Below are 18,515 nucleotides of genomic sequence, written 5' to 3'. Positions count from 1 at the left end.
ACTTTAATATTTTGAAAATAAGAGGCAAAGTTTTGAATATGTGTAAGCAGTTGAAAAAAATAAATACCTTGTTAAAAGAATGAGTATACTGTATTAATTTGCAGTGAGATGAAACAGCTGAACACAACATAATGCACAAGATTATTTTTGCATAATAAACAAGGATGGCATAACTAGTAACATTTACTAGTTACAGTTTTTATTGTGATTGCTTTAACACATTTCTTCAAATAGTCTTTTTTTATACACAAATCCATAACTATTCACCCAATTCCCCAAACTTCCTATATTCAAGTCAAAATGAAGCTCTCCACTCAAACCAACTCAATCTTGCTGAAAAAACGAACTTTGCTCTCAAACATGACACACACTCACACACACACACTACACAGTCTTACACAATAATGAGTTGTTACACAATAAGCAAAATGAATCGCTTATTTGTGAATATATTTGTTAATTTACAACCTTATCCACTAAACTTGGTACATTTCAATGACACAGCAACATCTATGGTGTAAAAACAGATGAAAAAGAAAGTTCTGAGGAAACGAAAAATGTTCTGGCACATCTATTTTCTAATGCACTGCTTTATTGGAAGCATCAAAAAGAAGAAAGAAGAAAAAATGGCAGATTTTTCTTTTTGGTCAAAATCAAGCAGATTGTCAGATGCACTTAGACCATGATTGGTTGCTGAGAGTTTGGTTCCATTAACCAGGTGTTTACTGGAACAACCTGAAATATGATCATATTTGAGATCTTTATACTCTGCATCCACATTTTGCTTCTCTTCATACCTCGCCTTTCTTTTCTGCTTCCCAGTCATTCAAAAATTTGAGTAGAAAGTTGTAAAGAGAACAATAAAGACGAAAAAAAAAAGATTAGACAATTTTATTAATTTACTGAATCATACAAACACTTTGCTAGCTGTCAGGAAAACCCCAAAGAAACTGGAAATTAAATCAAATCTCAGTCTTGCTATTTGTTTCATTATAAGGCATTTTTTCATAAAGATACCGTAATGTTTGAAGTAACCTAGACCTTGTCTACCAAACCAAGACGGACATAGGACTATAAAAATCCACCCAAATTAAACTAGCATTCATACTATCACACATAGACACATGACCAAAGTACCTACTGCTATTTACTGTGCCTCTTTTAGTGGATATACTAAAATAACTCTCGTGTTTCATCCATTAGCAGATGCAGGCCCATTTCTTCTTGCTCTCTTGTGCTGTTACGACTCTTGCTGGGATATTGAAGCTCTCAGATCTGCACTGTAAGACACATTCGTTCACATTCTCCCTTCTCTGGCTCTTCAACCTCTGTGCCAATGTCACAAAGATGTGGTCCACCTGTTCCCCTTTGAGACCTTTTGCTGAAGTAAGATAAAAAGACATTCCGTGGGCTTCAGCCAAATGACGAGCCTGAGCGATTAACACAGAAGCAGTCGTCGAAGGGACCAGATCGGTCTTGTTGCAAACGAGGGCACGGGGTATATCCAGACCAAGAGAGTGCTGACGACACTCGTCCATCCACAAGGGAAGATTGCAGAAACTAGACGGGTTAGTGACATCAAAGACGAAGACAATTCCATGCACATTGCGATAGTAGTGCTGCACCATGCTTTTACGAAAACGCTCCTGACCTGCCGTGTCCCAGAGCTGTATCTGAGGTGAGACAGAAAAGGAAGAGATTTATATTTTTGTACTTGGAACTGAACTTGTGACCTTGCCATTGCTAGTGACATGCTTTACCATTTGAGCAATAGAAACAATAGAAACTGAAATTAAATCTCCATAGGGTTGATCTGACCTGAGGGCAGTGCTGGGTAGGTTACTTACAAATTATAGTCCGTTACCGATTCCAAATTATCTGACAAAAATTGTAGTTAGTAACGTAATCCATTACATTACACATTTTAGGTAATGTAATCGGACTCTTTTTGGATCACTTGCGACCGAATTCTCATTGATTCAAATAGAATAAAACTGCATCTTGATAAAAAAAAAATGCATAGAGAACGAAAATATTAACCCTCTGATGGTCTTCAATTCTGTCCACACTCGTGTTTTTTGGGGTCTCTGGCAATAACATTTAATTTTGTAACAAGATAATAGTTTTTTTTTTACAAATGTAATTTTACTCTGTTTGTTAATGTTTTTATTCAACATTTGTGCAGTTTTTGGAGGATTTATGATATCTTTTGAATTTCTATAAATCAATATTTATTTAAATAGGCTTTTTACAAAGAAACAGAATTTGATGTAAAATTCACTTTATAAAAGACCCTGATTTTTTAACTTTCATTCATGGGGATAACATGGATCCTTTTAAATGATTTAATGTAACATTTATACCCATTTTTTGGAAAATGCAGTTTTAAAATAAAAAAAAAATCACTTTAACCACTAGATGGCTATAGAGCTCCACTATATGCTATTTGACTACCTGAAAGATATATTTTCACAAGTTGGATTTAGTTGGATTCATATCTAAATATTATAAAATCACAATTATAACAAAAATAAAAGAATTTTTGTCAAAGTTTAGTATTTTTTTTACTATGCATTGTCAATGCATTGCAAATGTCAATGCATTGCAGGCAGTAAGCATGGTAAACCGCATGACTTCTGTAGACGGGGTTGGAGCAGGTTTGTGTGTGTGTGTGCATGCTAAATTGTTTTGTCTCATCCTGTCCTCTCTCTCTCACTCTCTCTCCCTCTTTGGTGGTTCTGCATTTTGCATGATTTTTTTGAAATAATTATAAGAGAGCAGTTGTTTTATATCCTCACAACTTGTGTGTGTGTGTGTGTGTGTGTACACATTGTCGGTGTCAGTGTCACCACTTTATATTTGTGTTGGTTCTGCATTTTGGATGATTTTATTTGACAAATGATAAGAGAACAGTTTTTATAGTCTCAAAAATCATTTGGGGTCAGAAAAGACTCCAGAAACCATCTGAGGGTTAATTGTTAAATTAAGAAAATGAACCATTAAACATTTAGTCAAGGTTTCATAAAATGGGGTTCATGCAGGAACTGCAGGGGGTTTGTGAGTTTAAATGAAAAGCTACTAATTAAATAATGGAAAATCCCAAATTCAAATAAATCTCTTTAAAATAACAATAAAAATAAAACATTTTGTTTCCCTCATGTCATGTAGTCATTTACCAACATCAGAAAACTGTGAGCATGCAAATGTGTTAATCATTTATGACCTTAAAGTTTGGGAAATCCCTGCATTACATGTAAATAAGAAATCATGTAAATCTGTGCATTTTAATGTGTTTGAAAGACCAAAGCCTTCCAAGGACATAGACTTACGAATAATATGTAATAAATAAAAAAGTAACTGTAACCAGATTATGATTAGCCTATTTTAAAATGTAATATAATTAAAGTAATTAAAAAAAAAAATCTGATTATGGAATCCAGACTATATGTAATTAGTCACTACTATTAGTATAATGAGGGTATTATAATGAAAATTAGTAAAAAAAAAATTATATACATTTAAATAAATACTGCAAATTAGTTGTGGACAAATCTGATTACTTCTTTATCACAACAGGAACATATATGCCAACAAATATTACGTAAGATGTTGACAGGAGACAGACTCATAAACAACACAGTGCTGCACTGACTTTGCAGAAGTAGAAAATCCCAATGTACTGCTCAAATATACACAACATCTTAAAATTAACATGACACGCTTAAATCACAAACCTAATTTGTTCTCAGACAAAGGCATGTGTATAGGCTACACAAAAGTAATGTAATGTGGTTATCTTTAAGGCAGTTGTTTAATGTTTGTGCCTAGGACTATTTCTCTTAAAGTAAAGTCCAATTCCTCATTTTGAAAAGATCTCTATAACATGGTGAAATCCCACTTTTTGCTCTTGTTCCTCTACGGGATTCACAAGCAATAAATCCATCTAACGTTACAACTTCAAAATTAAAGTAACGTTAGTAGACATTTAAGTCGGTTATTGTACTGACATCAGGGTCGTAAATCCAAATTATTCATTCAGTTTATGAGTCAACAATTCAAGAAGTACCGTTAACTAGCAATGTCTCTTTGAAACGACTCCAATTAATTCATTTAAACGATGTGTAAACCAATAGTAAGATAATTTGTGTTTTTAGGATTCACTTATGGGTTAAAAAGCCACTTAACCGTTACAAATAAAAGGTTCTGATAATGATTACGGCTTGATTAAAAACAGAAAATTACACTTCATTAACAGGTAGAACTCCTCTCCAAGCAAGTGATGTTGAACTTTTACAGCATGACGTAAAAAAACAAAAACCGCCGAATCGTCTTTTTCCTTTTAAACGCCTTTCGAAAGAACCGATTCTAATCGCGTTTTTTGCAACTATTTAAGTTCATTGCCTAAATTAGCTTTATGCATCCAAGCAAAACTTTGTAATAAGCTCACAAAATAAACGTGTTTCATCATAAAGCAAAATACCGCAAAACTTAGAAGTCTTACTTTGATTTTCTCGCCTTCGAACTCGAGAATTTTCTCACGAAAATCCACCCCGATCGTAGCCTCTGTTCTGCTGGGAAACTGTCCGGTACAGAAGCGGTGAGTCAGACAGGTCTTACCGACACCGGCATCTCCAATCACAATGATCTTACAGGTACGACGGCAGCGCACCGTGTTACCGGTCGATGAACCGGAGCTCTCTATGGACGAATCCATCTACCGTTCCAGTGGCGAATCAAACATGTGAAATGGATGTTAAAACGAGGCTGAAAGCTCGAGCACTCCTCACATGCCCATGACTGATGGTAAAATTAGAAGAACTTCCCCTTTAAATACGAAACTTTGGATTCGTTTTCAAAGCCCATCTTCACAAGGCGTCAAAGCAGGTAATTGAAGTAAACATCAACTCTCTCATTTTTACAATATATTGAAAAACAATTATTAATTTCAGTCATGAATTTATATATGCAATTATGCATACAATAAAAGGTGGTAAGAACAGTTTTTAAAAGGGAAGTCTGACATCCAGCTTGGACAGAAACAAAAACAGCCCACGGTTATTTCATATCCCTCTCAGTAGCTAGAATTAGTTTTCTAGTGTAAGATTTAAAAAAAATAAATAAATAAAAAATATAGAGGCTAATTATACTTATCCATGTTATCTACTATGCTTTGAAGACTCGATGCCAATGTGAAGGAACAGTGATGTGCATGGACTGGTGCCAAATGTGTGCGCTCACTGATTTTTTTATTACAAAAAATCTATCATACAACAAACTCTTCTTTGAACACTGTAACCCATCTGGATCAAACAGAGTAATAGAATGAAGTAAGATGAAGGAGAAAAGGGGGAAAGGTTTCTTCTGTCAGTTCCACAGACTGGATCACAGTTTACTGTTGTTTGTTGGATACAGCCTCCTCCACACATGCCGCTTCCCTGTTATGACATCACTTCCTGTCCATGTCCAGTCTTTCCCCTAAAGTACGTCCAATGATTCAGCTGCCTTTACACACCAACTCAAACCAGATCTTTTGCACGAGCCACATAACATTTTTAAGCTTTTATTTTTCATATAAATTACTCAATAAAACAGGGGGAAGATGGGTTCGAGTGCGCTTCTCTTGCCTGGTTTGTTGACTATGGGATTTGCTCTCGCCATTGCTTAAAGTTTGCATTCAGACATACTGTATTTCAAAATGGGATGCATGTTTGACTAGTTTTCAGTTAGAGAGTAGTCATCAGCAAAGTTAAAAAAGTAAAATGGGCATTTTATTCTCTCCTCCCACCCCAACACCCGCCCCTTCTTCCTCCACTCCAAAACACAGTCATTGTCTGTCAGTCCTAACTGCAATTTTTGGGGGCGTAGGAAGTTCCTCACAGAATCGCATTAGTCAACTGCAACCATCTCAGGTGTTTGACAGTGGTGGTGCCACATTGCCTCCAATTCCATCTCCTCCCTCAGTCCTTTATCCTCTTCAGATCTTCACATATCATTGGCCAGCTCCTCAGTTTCTGTGGAGACATCTCCATTGACCGCAATCTTCATGTTTTCCTCATAGCCTGGGGGCATGAAGGCCAGCGTATAGGGGTAGATCTTTTGACACTCTGCTCGGTATAACTCTGCGGTTTCCTTAGCCTCTCCAAGGCTGCCATCACGCAGGCTTTCCAAAACCTCTGTACAAATCTGCAAAAATTAAATAGTAATATATGTAATATACTAGGGTTTCCCAATTGGGGGTTTGTCAAGGAACTGCAGGGGGTTCTTGAGTTGATGTTAATTCATTAAACAATGCACAACTAAAATGGAATGATGCTACACAACTAATTGAAATTAAAATAAAATCATAGACATCATCTTCATCGACCTCATATCTCCACATTTCAAAATTTTATGCTATTGGTGCCTCATGTCTGTCTTTTAAAAGTATTAAAAAGAGCCTATGACTAAAGCTCATACCTCCACTGGATAATCAAATTTTCTACAAAATCTCAAAGCCCCACCCCACATCTACCTTGAACGAAATACCGTGCATGCACACAGTTTGGAGACAGCCTCTGCTCGTTCGCAATGCAAGGATAAATAAAGAACTGGTTGTTTAAATAATTACAGCATTTTGTCACTCAAGAAACACTGTCTATAAAGGCTATTGTTTTCTCTATTTAAGGAGCAGAGAAGTGTGTCTTGGGGCCATTTTCTACTAAAAACTGAAAATAGTGTTTCTTTATAAAGTGACGATATCAACTACTGGCCTGACATGCATACTATAACATATTTAGTGGATGCATGTGAACTGGGATCATTTTAACAAAGTTATCATATGTGTGTAATACTAAATTTACCTAATCATATATACAAGTAATACTACGTAATGCTTTCTTTTGTCAATTCAGTATTGTGAAGGAAATCACTCCGATATACAAAACTGTAAATTACAATACAATGTGGTTCAACTCAATCTATTTCCATTGTTTTACACTACTTACCTAAACATGTCCATTCTTATCACATTTTATACATTAACCAGCTAGTAAAATCCTCTTAAGGTCATGTAGCCCATTATGTACCTGAATATGTCTGTTGTCCAGTGATTCATCAAGTGCTACAGCCAGTTCCACGGCTTTCTTTTGTGTTGAAGGGTCTAAGTAGAACATCATTTTGGCAGCTGTAAAGGAAGAAAACAGGTGGAACTGAAAACTGAACACGAAAAATTAGCAGTTAAAAAAAAGCTGTGTGCCTATAAAGAGTTGCGTATGCACACCTGCTACTCGATGAGGGATGGAATTGAAGTGCTTGGTGAGGAAGGCCTGGTTGAAGTTCCTAGCATTACTTTCCCCAAACAGCCTGGAGATTTCCTGCTTGAGAACCATGCTGACCGATTCTGCAAGCTCTTTACTTTCGGACACTGTTAGCCAATCAACATGAACACATTACCAACCAAATTTGCAATTCAACCAATGCATGGAGGTGAACATGGTGTCAAAAGCAACAAATTAAGACATAACCGTGACTGATTGACCAAATGTAAAGAAAATACAACCAAATCAATAGCAAGAGGCACCCTGGGTACATTCACTCACCTCCTTTAAAGAAGCGCACTAGACACTGGTGAAGCCAAGGGTGGTCCGGGTCTATTGCATAGGCCCTCTTCACTGACTGCAGCATTAACAGGTACTTTTCTGTGAGGAAATTGAGGAACACTGAAATTATGCAGCTATTAGAAGTTGAGATGTAGCCACAGATAATTTGTTTCGTATTCTGACTAAGAGAAATGGATCATTTAAAAAAAGGAACTATTATTAGACTGTACAAATGGAGATGAGAATGGAGTTCAGAGATGTAAAGAATATACCTTTCCTAAAGTAGATCTCAAAGGCCAAGAGGTGTGTGTCTATCTTATTCTTCACCAGGTTTTTCAAGGGTGTCAGAAACTTTACAGCTTCATCTAATGGGTTCTCCACCTTAAAAATGAAAGAGAAACAAAAACTTTTTTGTCCAAGCACAAAGAACAGGCTTCGGATTTCTTCCAATTTCCCCTTGGTATTGCTACTAAAGAGATACATACCCTGGCCAGTTTCTCTGGTACAAGTTCCTCTTTAGGTCCACCGATCTCTTCGTCATCATCCTCTTTTTTCTTTTTCTGGTTCTTTAACTGTTTCTCTTTCTCCGCGTTCTTTTTTTCTTCCTCCAGCTGTGCTTTCTTCTGTGCTCTCCGTTGCTTGTTCCTTAACTTCTTCAGTTCTTTGTCAGTCAGGTTCCCTGTTTGGATAATCCAAGCAACATTAAGCACAATTATTTTTAAAGAAAACACGGTAAACACAAAGCTTACTTCAGTTTATGGAAGCCCGTTTCTGGCATGGAATAATAAAGGTAACTGCAACTTTTTTCCCCTCACAATCCTACAAGGATAGAAGTCAGAACTGTAGCAGAATCTGGCTTCCATATATTAATGGCATATTACCGGTATCAGCCTGTAGTTCCTTGCTGTCATCCGTAAGCGGGTTGTCATGCAGGTTGAGGTAGATTTGGATTGCGGTTTGTGAGGCTCTGAAGTAGAATGGGTGCATACGTAACACATCTTCCAGTTTAAGCAGGTCCACATAGGAACGCAGCGTCATCTTCCTCATACAATACGTATGGAAGTCAAACTGGTCATCTGTTATCTCTACAAAGTGCTGTAATGAACGAATGTGAGAGCGAATTAATCAGATGAAGAGGTAAAATCAGCACACAAATACCATGATATAATGGCAAAGCAAAAATGACTGACCCTTTCAATCTCATGGCATTTTTTGAGCGCTTCTCCATATTTCTTCATGGATTTATAAGCCAGAGCACATTCAGTCTGGAACCACATGCACTGCATCTCATTCAGATTCTCTACCGCGGACGCTCCCTCCTGAGAGAGAGAGAGAGAGAGAGAGAGAGAGAGAGAGAGAGGAACAGAGCAGTTACACACAAAACACCTGTGAGTAGAATATATACACCAATATAATCACACATTTCCCATACCCTTGTGAACTTGGCACACATTTCCTCAGCCTCCTTGATCAGACCTGCTTTAAGCAGGTACTTGGCGCATTTAGAGTTAATAAAACGATCTGCTGTGTCCAGGGCCTGAGCCTCGTCCATCCAACGAGCTGCCTCCCGGATGTTCCCAGCATGCTTGGTAAAGAAAAATACAAATGGGATATGACAATCAAATCACTGAACCCACCTTATTATTCTACATTTCTTTTAATTTGTCACACTGTTTGGTGAGACACAGTTGTTGCAATCATCGCTTCAATTAGCATACTGCAATTTGAATTAAAAGAATTACCAAAATGGTAATTGTATGCAATGTGTTTTGGACATCACCTTGTATATCTTGGCTTTAATGAGGAAGAGCTCTATCAGAGTGGGTGTGCTCTCAATGGCAGCATTGATGTATTCGAGAGCCATGGTGTGCTGGAAGATCTGATCATAGTGCTGAGCCAGGAAATACTGCACCCAGAGTAATGTAGTGGGCGGCTCTTCCTTGCCATCATCTACATGTAGACATCAAAAGAACCAATAAAGATACTACTAATGCACTAACACATCAGGTGGCTCACCAAAGTGTCACGTTTTTCATTATTTACATTTTTCAAAAATTGCAAAAATTATAATGTTTGTAAAAAAAAAAAAAAAAAAAGGTTTATGTATATGTGTGTGTGTGTGTGAGTGTGTGTGTGTGTGTGTGTGTGTATATATATATATATAAACCAATTTAATTGGTATCTACAAGTTTGGTTTCATATACACTTATTTATTAGAATAGAAAAAAAAGGGGCCAAAAATTATGATAAAATCAACTTTTTTCTTTTTTTTTGCAGGGCCAGTGTAAATATTGTTGGCAAACACACACACACACACACACACACATTAAAACAATTTACAATTTACTGACAGAAAAAGAAATGACATGGCCCTAATATTTCAAACCATAAAAAAGTAAATAAATGGAATAAAGAAAAAAGATCAACATACCATCTGGGCTGAACATTCGACAGCTCCGTAAGGACGTTTCAAAACCAACAACTAATTCTTCAATTATTGACACCTGCAATTGAAACAAAATGTGAAAAACACATCTGGACCTAAACCCCAGTTAGTATGTTCTGTATGCATTGATTATGTCCTCACCTTCTCTTTGTCCTGATAGAGAGATCGGAGTGTGGTGAAGACGGGAGGACAGCCCTTACTGAAGTTCATTCTTAAATATCTATCTAGACACTCCCGAAACCTACCTCCTGAACAACACAGAAACAATTTCATTCAAAAACGTACAACTTGCAGAAGAAGCTGATATATTATTAGGAAACACTGCCTACCAGACAGGAAGCTGAGTGGTAATCTGCGAGGTACCAGGCCTTTAGGGTATTTCTCCCAGGCCTCCTCATAGATTTTCAGCTTCTCTTCTGTACTTGCTGAAAAAAACAAAAAAAACATTTAACACCAGAATTGCTGTGTTTTGTAAAAATGTTACTAATGTGGGTATAAGACGAGAGATAAAAAGAAATAAAAACGCAAACAAATCATTTTCTTGTGTGGTTACCAGGCTTGAGGGCTTTTTCCAGGCCATGGTAATAAGACCAATTTTCAGGATTTCTCTCCTGTAGTCGCCTGTACACATCTGCCGCCTCCTCAAACCGTTCCAGACTCAACAGCAGTTCTCCTACACATCCACAACACGAGCAGAGAACATTAAAGTGAGAGAATGTTCCATAGGGCACCAGAAACAGGAAGTCAATCTGCTAGACAAGCAAAATGTGAATAGGAACAACTGCATGATGGACAAAATAATATAGAAGCAGAAGAAAAAAAAAAAAGTGGAAGATTAGAAAGAAAGAGGCGCACTGATGTACCTTTGGTTTCCTCCACGGCCAGTTTATCACAGATCTGTTTCTCGTAGGTGGTGAGATGCTCCAGAGCTTCTCTGAAGAGTCCCGCCTCCCTCAAGACCTGATTCTGATACAGCAGCAGCTCACTGTACTCGTAATCCACCTTGTCAGGGGACGTCTGAAAAATCAAACATTCATAAACCGCATAAAAAAAAAAATACAGGATGGATTTGTTTTGTGAACTAATCCCTCCGAAGCACTATATAACAGTTAGGAATCTTTTATTTATCCTGCCAACTTGTAGTTTCCAGTTGTGCTAGAAACCAATGAGAGGAAGTAAGCGTCTTATCTTAGACGCCACAACAAGTTTGCCATTGTGTTGCCCGTTGACCTGGAGTGGCAGGTTGACGTCTTCACAATACCTCATTAACCACTCCTGTGACCTCTGTCCCTGTTCTTTCAAATCTATTCCAAGCAAACAGGGATATAAAAAAATACAGGTACTTTGATACTAAGCTGGATATTTCTTGCATGCTCTAAGAAGAGTGTTTGTGTCTTGATACAATGCAGATGTGTGCATAAAATGCCCTCCACTTTCCTATGTAATAAACACAATAAGATAAAAAGTCTGTCTTTAATATTAGTGCAACATCAACATTATGAAAAAACTTAAAGGTCTTTAAAAAAACAGAAATTATAATAATTATATAAATGAGCATTTAGGTTAAAACACTTTTATTTGTTATTGTTAACTAAAAGAATTAAAAACTGCTGCATGATTGAAATGAAGCTGATATAAAATAAAACGTAAATATTAGATGAAAAACCAAAGTTAGAACTGTTGCTTTAAATTAAATTATAATTTATCGCTTTATAATAAAGCACTAAAATTACTAAAAACTAATTGAAACCAAATAGAAATAAAAAAAAAAAAAAAAAAAAAAATTATATATATATATATACACACACACACACACACACACACACACACACAAATTATATATACAAAAATAAAAGTTACAAATTTACATATGTGAGCAAATTATAATTAATCTGACTGGTACATACCATTGTTTCAATTTAATTTGCGTATGACTTTTCACAATCCATGCTGTTTCATAGCATATTACTATTATATTTAATGCATTAATTAGCATACTTGTTTTCACTATAAAAAATTAGGGTTTAAAATCGTGTTTTCACTGGTACTGTCATGAACTACTTACATTTTGTTATTGTGACCTCCCCACAAAACTGAGAACACAAATCTTGCTGTTTCTGCCTGTCATGTCTGCATTTACCTGTTGTGTTTTTCTAAACTCCTCAATGATTTTGGCAGCCATCTCATAGTCCTCCAAGAGGTGATACGCAATTGCGTAGCCAATCCATGACGCTCGCTGGGCTGGCCGCAACTGCAGCAGCTGATACCGCGTCTCCTATAAGAGTCAATGCAGTCAGAACAGTTAGGGTTTAAAAGGTTCAAGCTTTGTTTAGAATCACACTGACTCCAATAAAGAACTCTTTCTGAACCATACTGTACTGTTCAACAAATAAAATGAAAAATACTCATACACAGACTCACCCTGTAACCCTCCAGGTCTCTCATTTGGATCTGCAGGAGCGAGAGATCTCGAAGGATCTGCAAGTTGTCTTTGTCCCATTTCAGTGCGTTTCTGTAGCACTTAATAGCCTCGTCGTACTTCTTGTCAGACCTCTGGAGCAAACCGTACACGTGCCAGCCTGAAAACCTCACGTTAAGGACCGCAGAGACAGTACAGAGCTGATAACAGCACAATACTCTGTCCAGGACAATTACTACAATTTACAAGGCCAGAGATAATTTGATTTTATGGATGGTCGCCTATACTAGGGGGTACACGGAGTACGCCTGTCATGATAACAAATTTTGTTGGACAATAAATTGTCCAAGAAATGATCGCGTTTTAAACTATAATATTGTCGTTCTAAGACCAGTTTCAACTAATATAATGATAATGGCATAATAACGCAGGTACACCTTTTAAAAAAATCAAACTTTTATTTTATGGCAGATTCAGAGCAAGAAATACCAACATGTTGACTTTGTGTGGCTTAAAATTTATTAATTTTGTATGTTTGTATGTTATATTATTTTTATATGCCAGTTAGGGATGCTTGTATTGACAGTTTAACTGTTAACCGAAAGTAAACATTTTGAACGATGAAGGGGCCGTTCACATATCGCATGTTTTGGGTGCTCAAGTTCGTTATTTCAATGCGGTATGCACGCTCATAATGTAAGCGACATGGTACAATGCGCTCATTTTCTCCAGGCCTGTCTGCACCACATCTAGTTAAAAACATCTCAGCTTTTCAGAATGACGCAAGCATACCAGCTCATGTGAAAAGAACTAATTCAATCAGCTTACTTCGGGGTGAAATTCCCCGTGGTTTTTGAAAAAGGGGGTGCACCCAAACACTTTAGAGTTTTTTACTTTCTTCGTAAATAAATCTTGTAGCAGAGTTACAGCAAGGGTTTGTCGGTGGTGGAAATCCATTACTGAAATTTCCTTGTAACAGATATCGCAGCTGATGGATGCTTAGCAACGACAGACGCCTCAGGAGCGCAACTGCCCGAGCGTTTTGGAAAGAAGGAGAAAATGACGCGCCTAGCGTTTTCCACGCAATTTTTAGGCGTGACATGTGAATGGTCCCTGTGTGTGTGTTAACTCACTAGGCGCGTTAACACGCAACCACTCGCCTACAGACATATTTAGCTGAGCAAGCCAAATGAAGCGAGCAAAAAGAAGGCTACAATGTGGGACCATTTCGACAGAAAGGGTAACGAAGTCACTTGCAAAATATGCTACGTGGTATTAAAATAAAGAAGTAGTGCAAGTACAATGCAATATCACTTGAGACGCAAACATCCACAAGCAAATGAAAGGCACTTCCCAAAGCTGGTCACTCTAGCGAGACGTTATCTCCAGATAAAGGCCTAACACCACGACCCCTCAAAATGTAAAGATACCCATGCAAAATATATCTAGCTAAATCTATACGTTTCATTTATACTACGGGAAAGGCAGAATGCTAAAATAAATTAATAAGTAAAGTTGCATAAACAGTATGTTACAAATGTATATAATAGGCTTCTAAAGTATAGAGCTGACTTGGTGTGTCTTCTGTCTGCTCACATTAAATTCAAATAAACAAGCATTTTATAAAAATTCGGTAATGGTGTCTCACAAAGAAACAACCACTAAAAGAATGATGTAATTAATTATATGATATTCTTCTCTGTAAAACATTGGAAGCATTTGACTAGCAGCGAGGAAACACTGTCCTGTGTGTGTGGCTCTCTAAACAGTTGATGGTGTCACTGCACATCACAGTCAGACACAGGGCAGGAATCTAGGCTGGGGTCCATCATCCCCACCGGCCGCGACAGGCTTCACATTGAGACAAACACTGACATGCTAATTCTGCTGCTGCTGCTGTCAACATGAGGGAATAAACTCATACCAACTGCTCCAACACATGGACCGTTATCAGACTACTGTGTATAGATGCCAAACCAGAAGCTTTCAAATGTGTGTGTCGCTCTCTATATCCAAGGATACAGACGTGGCTCTTCAGGTCATTTCGGAGACCTCTGCGGACAAGTTCATAGGCTTCTTCTTTCTTCCCCAGGCAGTTCAGGGTCAGGCCTTTCATCGCCAGCGTCTCTGCAAAGATCATATCCTTCTTCTTACCCATCAACCCTTAGTAAGCTTACATGGGATAAGTAAACAAACCCCTACTACAACTTTTACTCAGGAATGTTTTATGTTGAAGACTATAAACTTTCAGCGGATAACTTTGTTTTTATGCAGTATTAATGTGCCAGACTGATATTTGGTTATTTTGAAAAGGTCAGTATCTGTTATAACAGCCTAACTGGTCATTCTGCCCAGTCGCTGATTTTGTCTTGTCAATGTAAATGGATATGGACATGTTTGAGTGAATATTGAATATGTTAATTTAAATTCATTTAGATTTGTGTCCATGTTATTCAGGTTCAATTGTATAGGCAGTGAAATCCGAGTGTACTTGTGTGTCAAGAACTCTTCCAGGTAGGGTTCTCTTACCTCCATGTTCTGAGAATTTAGGATTGGAGAGAATCTGTTTGCAGAATTTCAGTCCATTTCTGTACTGTTTGTGTTCATAACATCTCTGATGACATAAAGAGAGAATAATTACTTTAATTACTTTAAAATGAATACTTACAAAAAAAAGAAGAAAAAAAAACAGGACAGTGTTTTTAACTAAAACTGTTAAAATAAGTATCTTTAATTGAAATGAAGGTGAAAAAAACATCTTAAAAACTAGAAACGTATAGTACTGACAACTAACTGAAGTACTAAAATTAAAAAATAAAATATACATGAAGCTAAATTACAATAATAAAAAGAAAACAAACAGACAAACAAAAAGATTAATGCACATTCCTAAATATTATTAAATCAAAATGTAAAAAAAAAAAAAAAAAAAAAAAATCTTACATAAAAATACATAAAAGCTAATACAAAATACTAGGCTGGTATATAAAGTACTGTCATATAATACTATATAAATATAACTAAAATAACACAGAAAAAAAGGCAATGGATGCCTATACAGAAGAAAATACTTTTTTCATGCTTTTTATATTACATTATTCATTTTAACTTATGGCTAGTGCTTTCTAAAGACAATCCACGGCAGGCTAAACTTTATACACACACACACACACACACACAAAACCGCACTGTCCCCTGTGAACTCTGCAAATGATGGTAATTTGCTCTGAGAAGTTCTATTCGGAGCAGCTTCTGTTTCCTCTTGATCACACCAGCCTCTGCTCAGCCAGCAGATGGTGAGATCACTGACATAACATCCCTTCATTCAGTCAGTTCATCTGGAATCTGCTTTTCCACATTCAACACCGCAGCACTACTGAATCAGAGACTTCAAATCAGTTCAGGCAGGGCAGAGGCTTCGGAAACTATCACGACAGCAGCCCTTGCAGATTTTAACAATATATGATATGATTTCAGAAGCTGACAACTTTTTTTCAGTTAGTGGCTTAGCACAACAGAACAATGAATTCAAAATGTTAAAGTACACTACCTACTCCAGTTTCCTTTGGAACGGCAAACAATCTAGCTTCTCTTAACAGAAATATTATTTTAAGCTTGTGTTATATAGTTATTAGAAAGTCACACATTATGAGTCTTTGTGTGTAACCATGGTAACATAGTTTCTAAGACTCCAAACCAAACATTTGCATTTATATTTTACATGTACGTGTTTGGCAAATGCTTTTATCCAAAGCGACTTCAGGCCAATTCACGCTGCACTGACAGATACAGAAAACAGCAACAGACACGTGGCACGTCTCAGACGTCCGGTTACCAGTGGCCAGTGCTTGTTTTCACCAATCGTGCATGCGGAATCTGCATTTGTTGGGTCTTGGGATGTCTGAGAAGTTACACAATGTAATGTGGTGACTGCCGGTGCAGGGTGACTTGGCCTTAAAGTGCATTCAAGATATACATTGGCTACCACTACAAGTATAACTTTTCAAGTAGCTGCCAGGATCAAATTTGGGAATACAAGATAAGACAAGATACAAGCTAACAATGTACAACGATCTATAAAAGTTGACTAATAACATAGAAATAAGAAATCCACCTCATTGTAGTGACCCAAGTACTTTTTTTTTTTCAAATTGAGTCATTTATTTTGAGTTAATATAAATTACATAGCAGAAATGGTGATACATGTGTTATTTAGCAAGGTTAAATAGTCTGATATATAGACCAATATCAGCATCAGCCAGAAAAAACAACAACAAATAAACAAAAACAAAATAGTCGACCACGTGAATTTATGAAGACAATGTGATTAATCATACAGATCAGATATACTGTCTTGAGCATGAATGATTAAAAAAAAACTACTACTTCCGTATAGAACATTTTTGCAGTTTTGTATTTTGCTTTTTATATAAATGAACTAAGAGTGATTAAATGCTCTTCACAACATTTGTGCATCATAGTTTTTTTTGCAGACTTGTCTTGTTATAAGTTCAGTACAACATTGCATTGAATAGACTGCATATGCAAGTCTCATTACATCAAAGCCACAACACAAACACTAGAATCTATACTATAGCATGGCAAAGCTTAAAAGGTTTTTTTTTCTAAGAAAAAAGCTACAATCAATGCATATCAGTTCCACCAAATTAGCAATTAAATTAAGAAAAGAAAACTCTACATGCATCTACATGTATGAAATACAGTGATGCTTTAAATTCTTTTAAAATCAGACAGTATGTAAGTTCTGAAAGTTTTGGCTGAGTTTGTGGTTTGCAGGCCCATCATGCTGTCAGTGTCAACTCTCATGCTGTCTACCAACATATGTCCATCTCAAATTAGTGTCCACATCCAAATCTAACACATTTAAAGGTCTGCAATCAGAAATCCAATGCAAAGTCCTTCAGCAAAAATAATCTTAAGAAACATGGACAAAATAGGCAAAATGCAGCTAACACAATCACATTCATTTGTTTTAAGAGCCCAGGCTGTCAAAAGTCAGCAGTTTAAATTCTTACATATATAACAAGGAGTTTGACAGGGAACGAGGCGAGTATAAACTCGTCGAGTGTTTGTAGCTCTGAAGTTGAGCATCACTAAACTTCCAGGTTTTCCATCAGCAGAAATATTGCAAACATGTTCATCCCTTCCTATCATCTCAAACTACTCCGGAAAGCTCGCTAAATCAAAACTCGACTAAAATTCTAATTTTACAGAAATAGCCTAAGAATCTTTCATGAAGACAGTGGTTTGCTGGATGAACAGGCCAGAGACTGACTTGAGCCACTGATGTGCAACATTTAGCCTCACAGCAGAGCAGCTTGATCGTATAAACCTAGCGCTAATGGCGTTTAAAATCAAATAAACCAAGACTAATGTTACACCTCTCGTATGGTTTCATCCAACCACTGCCAGTCTCTTTCAAACAGCTTTGTGCCTGTATGTTAAGCTACATCAACACACTGACAGCTAGCAGCTAATAGGCTAAAAGCTAACCTCCATTTGACAGAAAGAGACTCTTTGGTTCTTCAGTTTTGCACGCACTAAACAGTGATGCATTAACGGCTCCCCCTCACACTCATGACGACAGCCCGCGGGATTTATTTGGAAGATGGATGTTGCTGCACTGAAGTATAAGCACTCACCAGGATCCTCTTGAACAGAGCGTTTTCTTTGGGAGGCAGAGTGACTGTCGGCATCCTTTACACTCTCTCTATTAGCACATGTGAAGCGACTGCGAGTGTGTGAGGCAGCGTCTAAACTGGATTTTTACACCCTTGTTTTCTGAGTCCTCGCTTGGCTCGATTTAGTGCCCGTCTCGGACTAACTAACCCAGCCCTCACGTGGTGACAGAGAAGCCCCCTTTGAGCCCAAAATGGCCGATGCAGCGCTTCTCCTCCGGGTCAAGCTGCTCTGCTGCGCGTCACGGACAGCAGGGGGCGCACTGTGTGTACGTCATACATTTACAATAGAGAAATATTTTCATTATATAATGAACCATACAAAATATAATCGGTTAAATTGTGTGTAAGCAATCATAAGAAAAGTAATAATT

General features: G+C 37.2%; 2 protein-coding genes across 2 annotated transcripts; both read right to left on the bottom strand.

Annotated features, from left to right (window-relative positions):
* Positions 1 to 793: 793 nt before the first annotated feature.
* Positions 794 to 4,812, bottom strand: LOC132142586 (ras-related protein Rab-33B-like). Its single transcript, XM_059552559.1, has 2 exons — positions 4,502 to 4,812; positions 794 to 1,673 (listed from the first exon to the last, which is right to left on the bottom strand). Exons 1-2 carry the CDS (start codon positions 4,712 to 4,714, stop codon positions 1,200 to 1,202), a joined length of 687 nt encoding a protein of 228 aa, XP_059408542.1. The 5' UTR covers positions 4,715 to 4,812; the 3' UTR covers positions 794 to 1,199.
* A 732-nt stretch (positions 4,813 to 5,544) lies between these two features.
* Positions 5,545 to 18,378, bottom strand: LOC132142584 (N-alpha-acetyltransferase 15, NatA auxiliary subunit). Its single transcript, XM_059552555.1, has 20 exons — positions 18,106 to 18,378; positions 14,972 to 15,056; positions 14,465 to 14,569; positions 12,445 to 12,602; positions 12,164 to 12,298; positions 10,887 to 11,040; positions 10,577 to 10,696; positions 10,353 to 10,448; positions 10,165 to 10,271; positions 10,009 to 10,081; positions 9,358 to 9,527; positions 9,010 to 9,162; positions 8,768 to 8,896; positions 8,459 to 8,672; positions 8,063 to 8,256; positions 7,850 to 7,958; positions 7,578 to 7,676; positions 7,259 to 7,402; positions 7,065 to 7,162; positions 5,545 to 6,183 (listed from the first exon to the last, which is right to left on the bottom strand). Exons 1-20 carry the CDS (start codon positions 18,157 to 18,159, stop codon positions 5,983 to 5,985), a joined length of 2,598 nt encoding a protein of 865 aa, XP_059408538.1. The 5' UTR covers positions 18,160 to 18,378; the 3' UTR covers positions 5,545 to 5,982.
* Between the last annotated feature and the right edge of the window lie 137 nt (positions 18,379 to 18,515).

The sequence above is a fragment of the Carassius carassius genome, chromosome 6 (assembly GCF_963082965.1).
Source record: "Carassius carassius chromosome 6, fCarCar2.1, whole genome shotgun sequence".
Classification (NCBI taxonomy): Eukaryota; Metazoa; Chordata; class Actinopteri; order Cypriniformes; family Cyprinidae; genus Carassius; species Carassius carassius.
The sequence above is the reverse complement of the archived record's forward strand: the minus strand, read 5'-3'. Positions and strand labels throughout refer to the sequence as shown.

Bases quoted from the DNA above. Each gene is read 5' to 3' on its own strand.
- LOC132142586 (XM_059552559.1), bottom strand. From the start codon at position 4,714: ATGGATTCGTCCATAGAGAGCTCCGGTTCATCGACCGGTAACACGGTG. The intron at 1,674-4,501 runs GTAAGACTTCTA...GTCTCACCTCAG, and splicing joins TCGAAGGCGAGAAAATCAAA to ATACAGCTCTGGGACACGGC.
- LOC132142584 (XM_059552555.1), bottom strand. From the start codon at position 18,159: ATGCCGACAGTCACTCTGCCTCCCAAAGAAAACGCTCTGTTCAAGAGG. The intron at 11,041-12,163 runs GTAAATGCAGAC...TTGATTTTTCAG, and splicing joins AGTTTAGAAAAACACAACAG to ACGTCCCCTGACAAGGTGGA. The intron at 8,257-8,458 runs GTAATATGCCAT...TTATCCAAACAG, and splicing joins GGAACTACAGGCTGATACCG to GGAACCTGACTGACAAAGAA.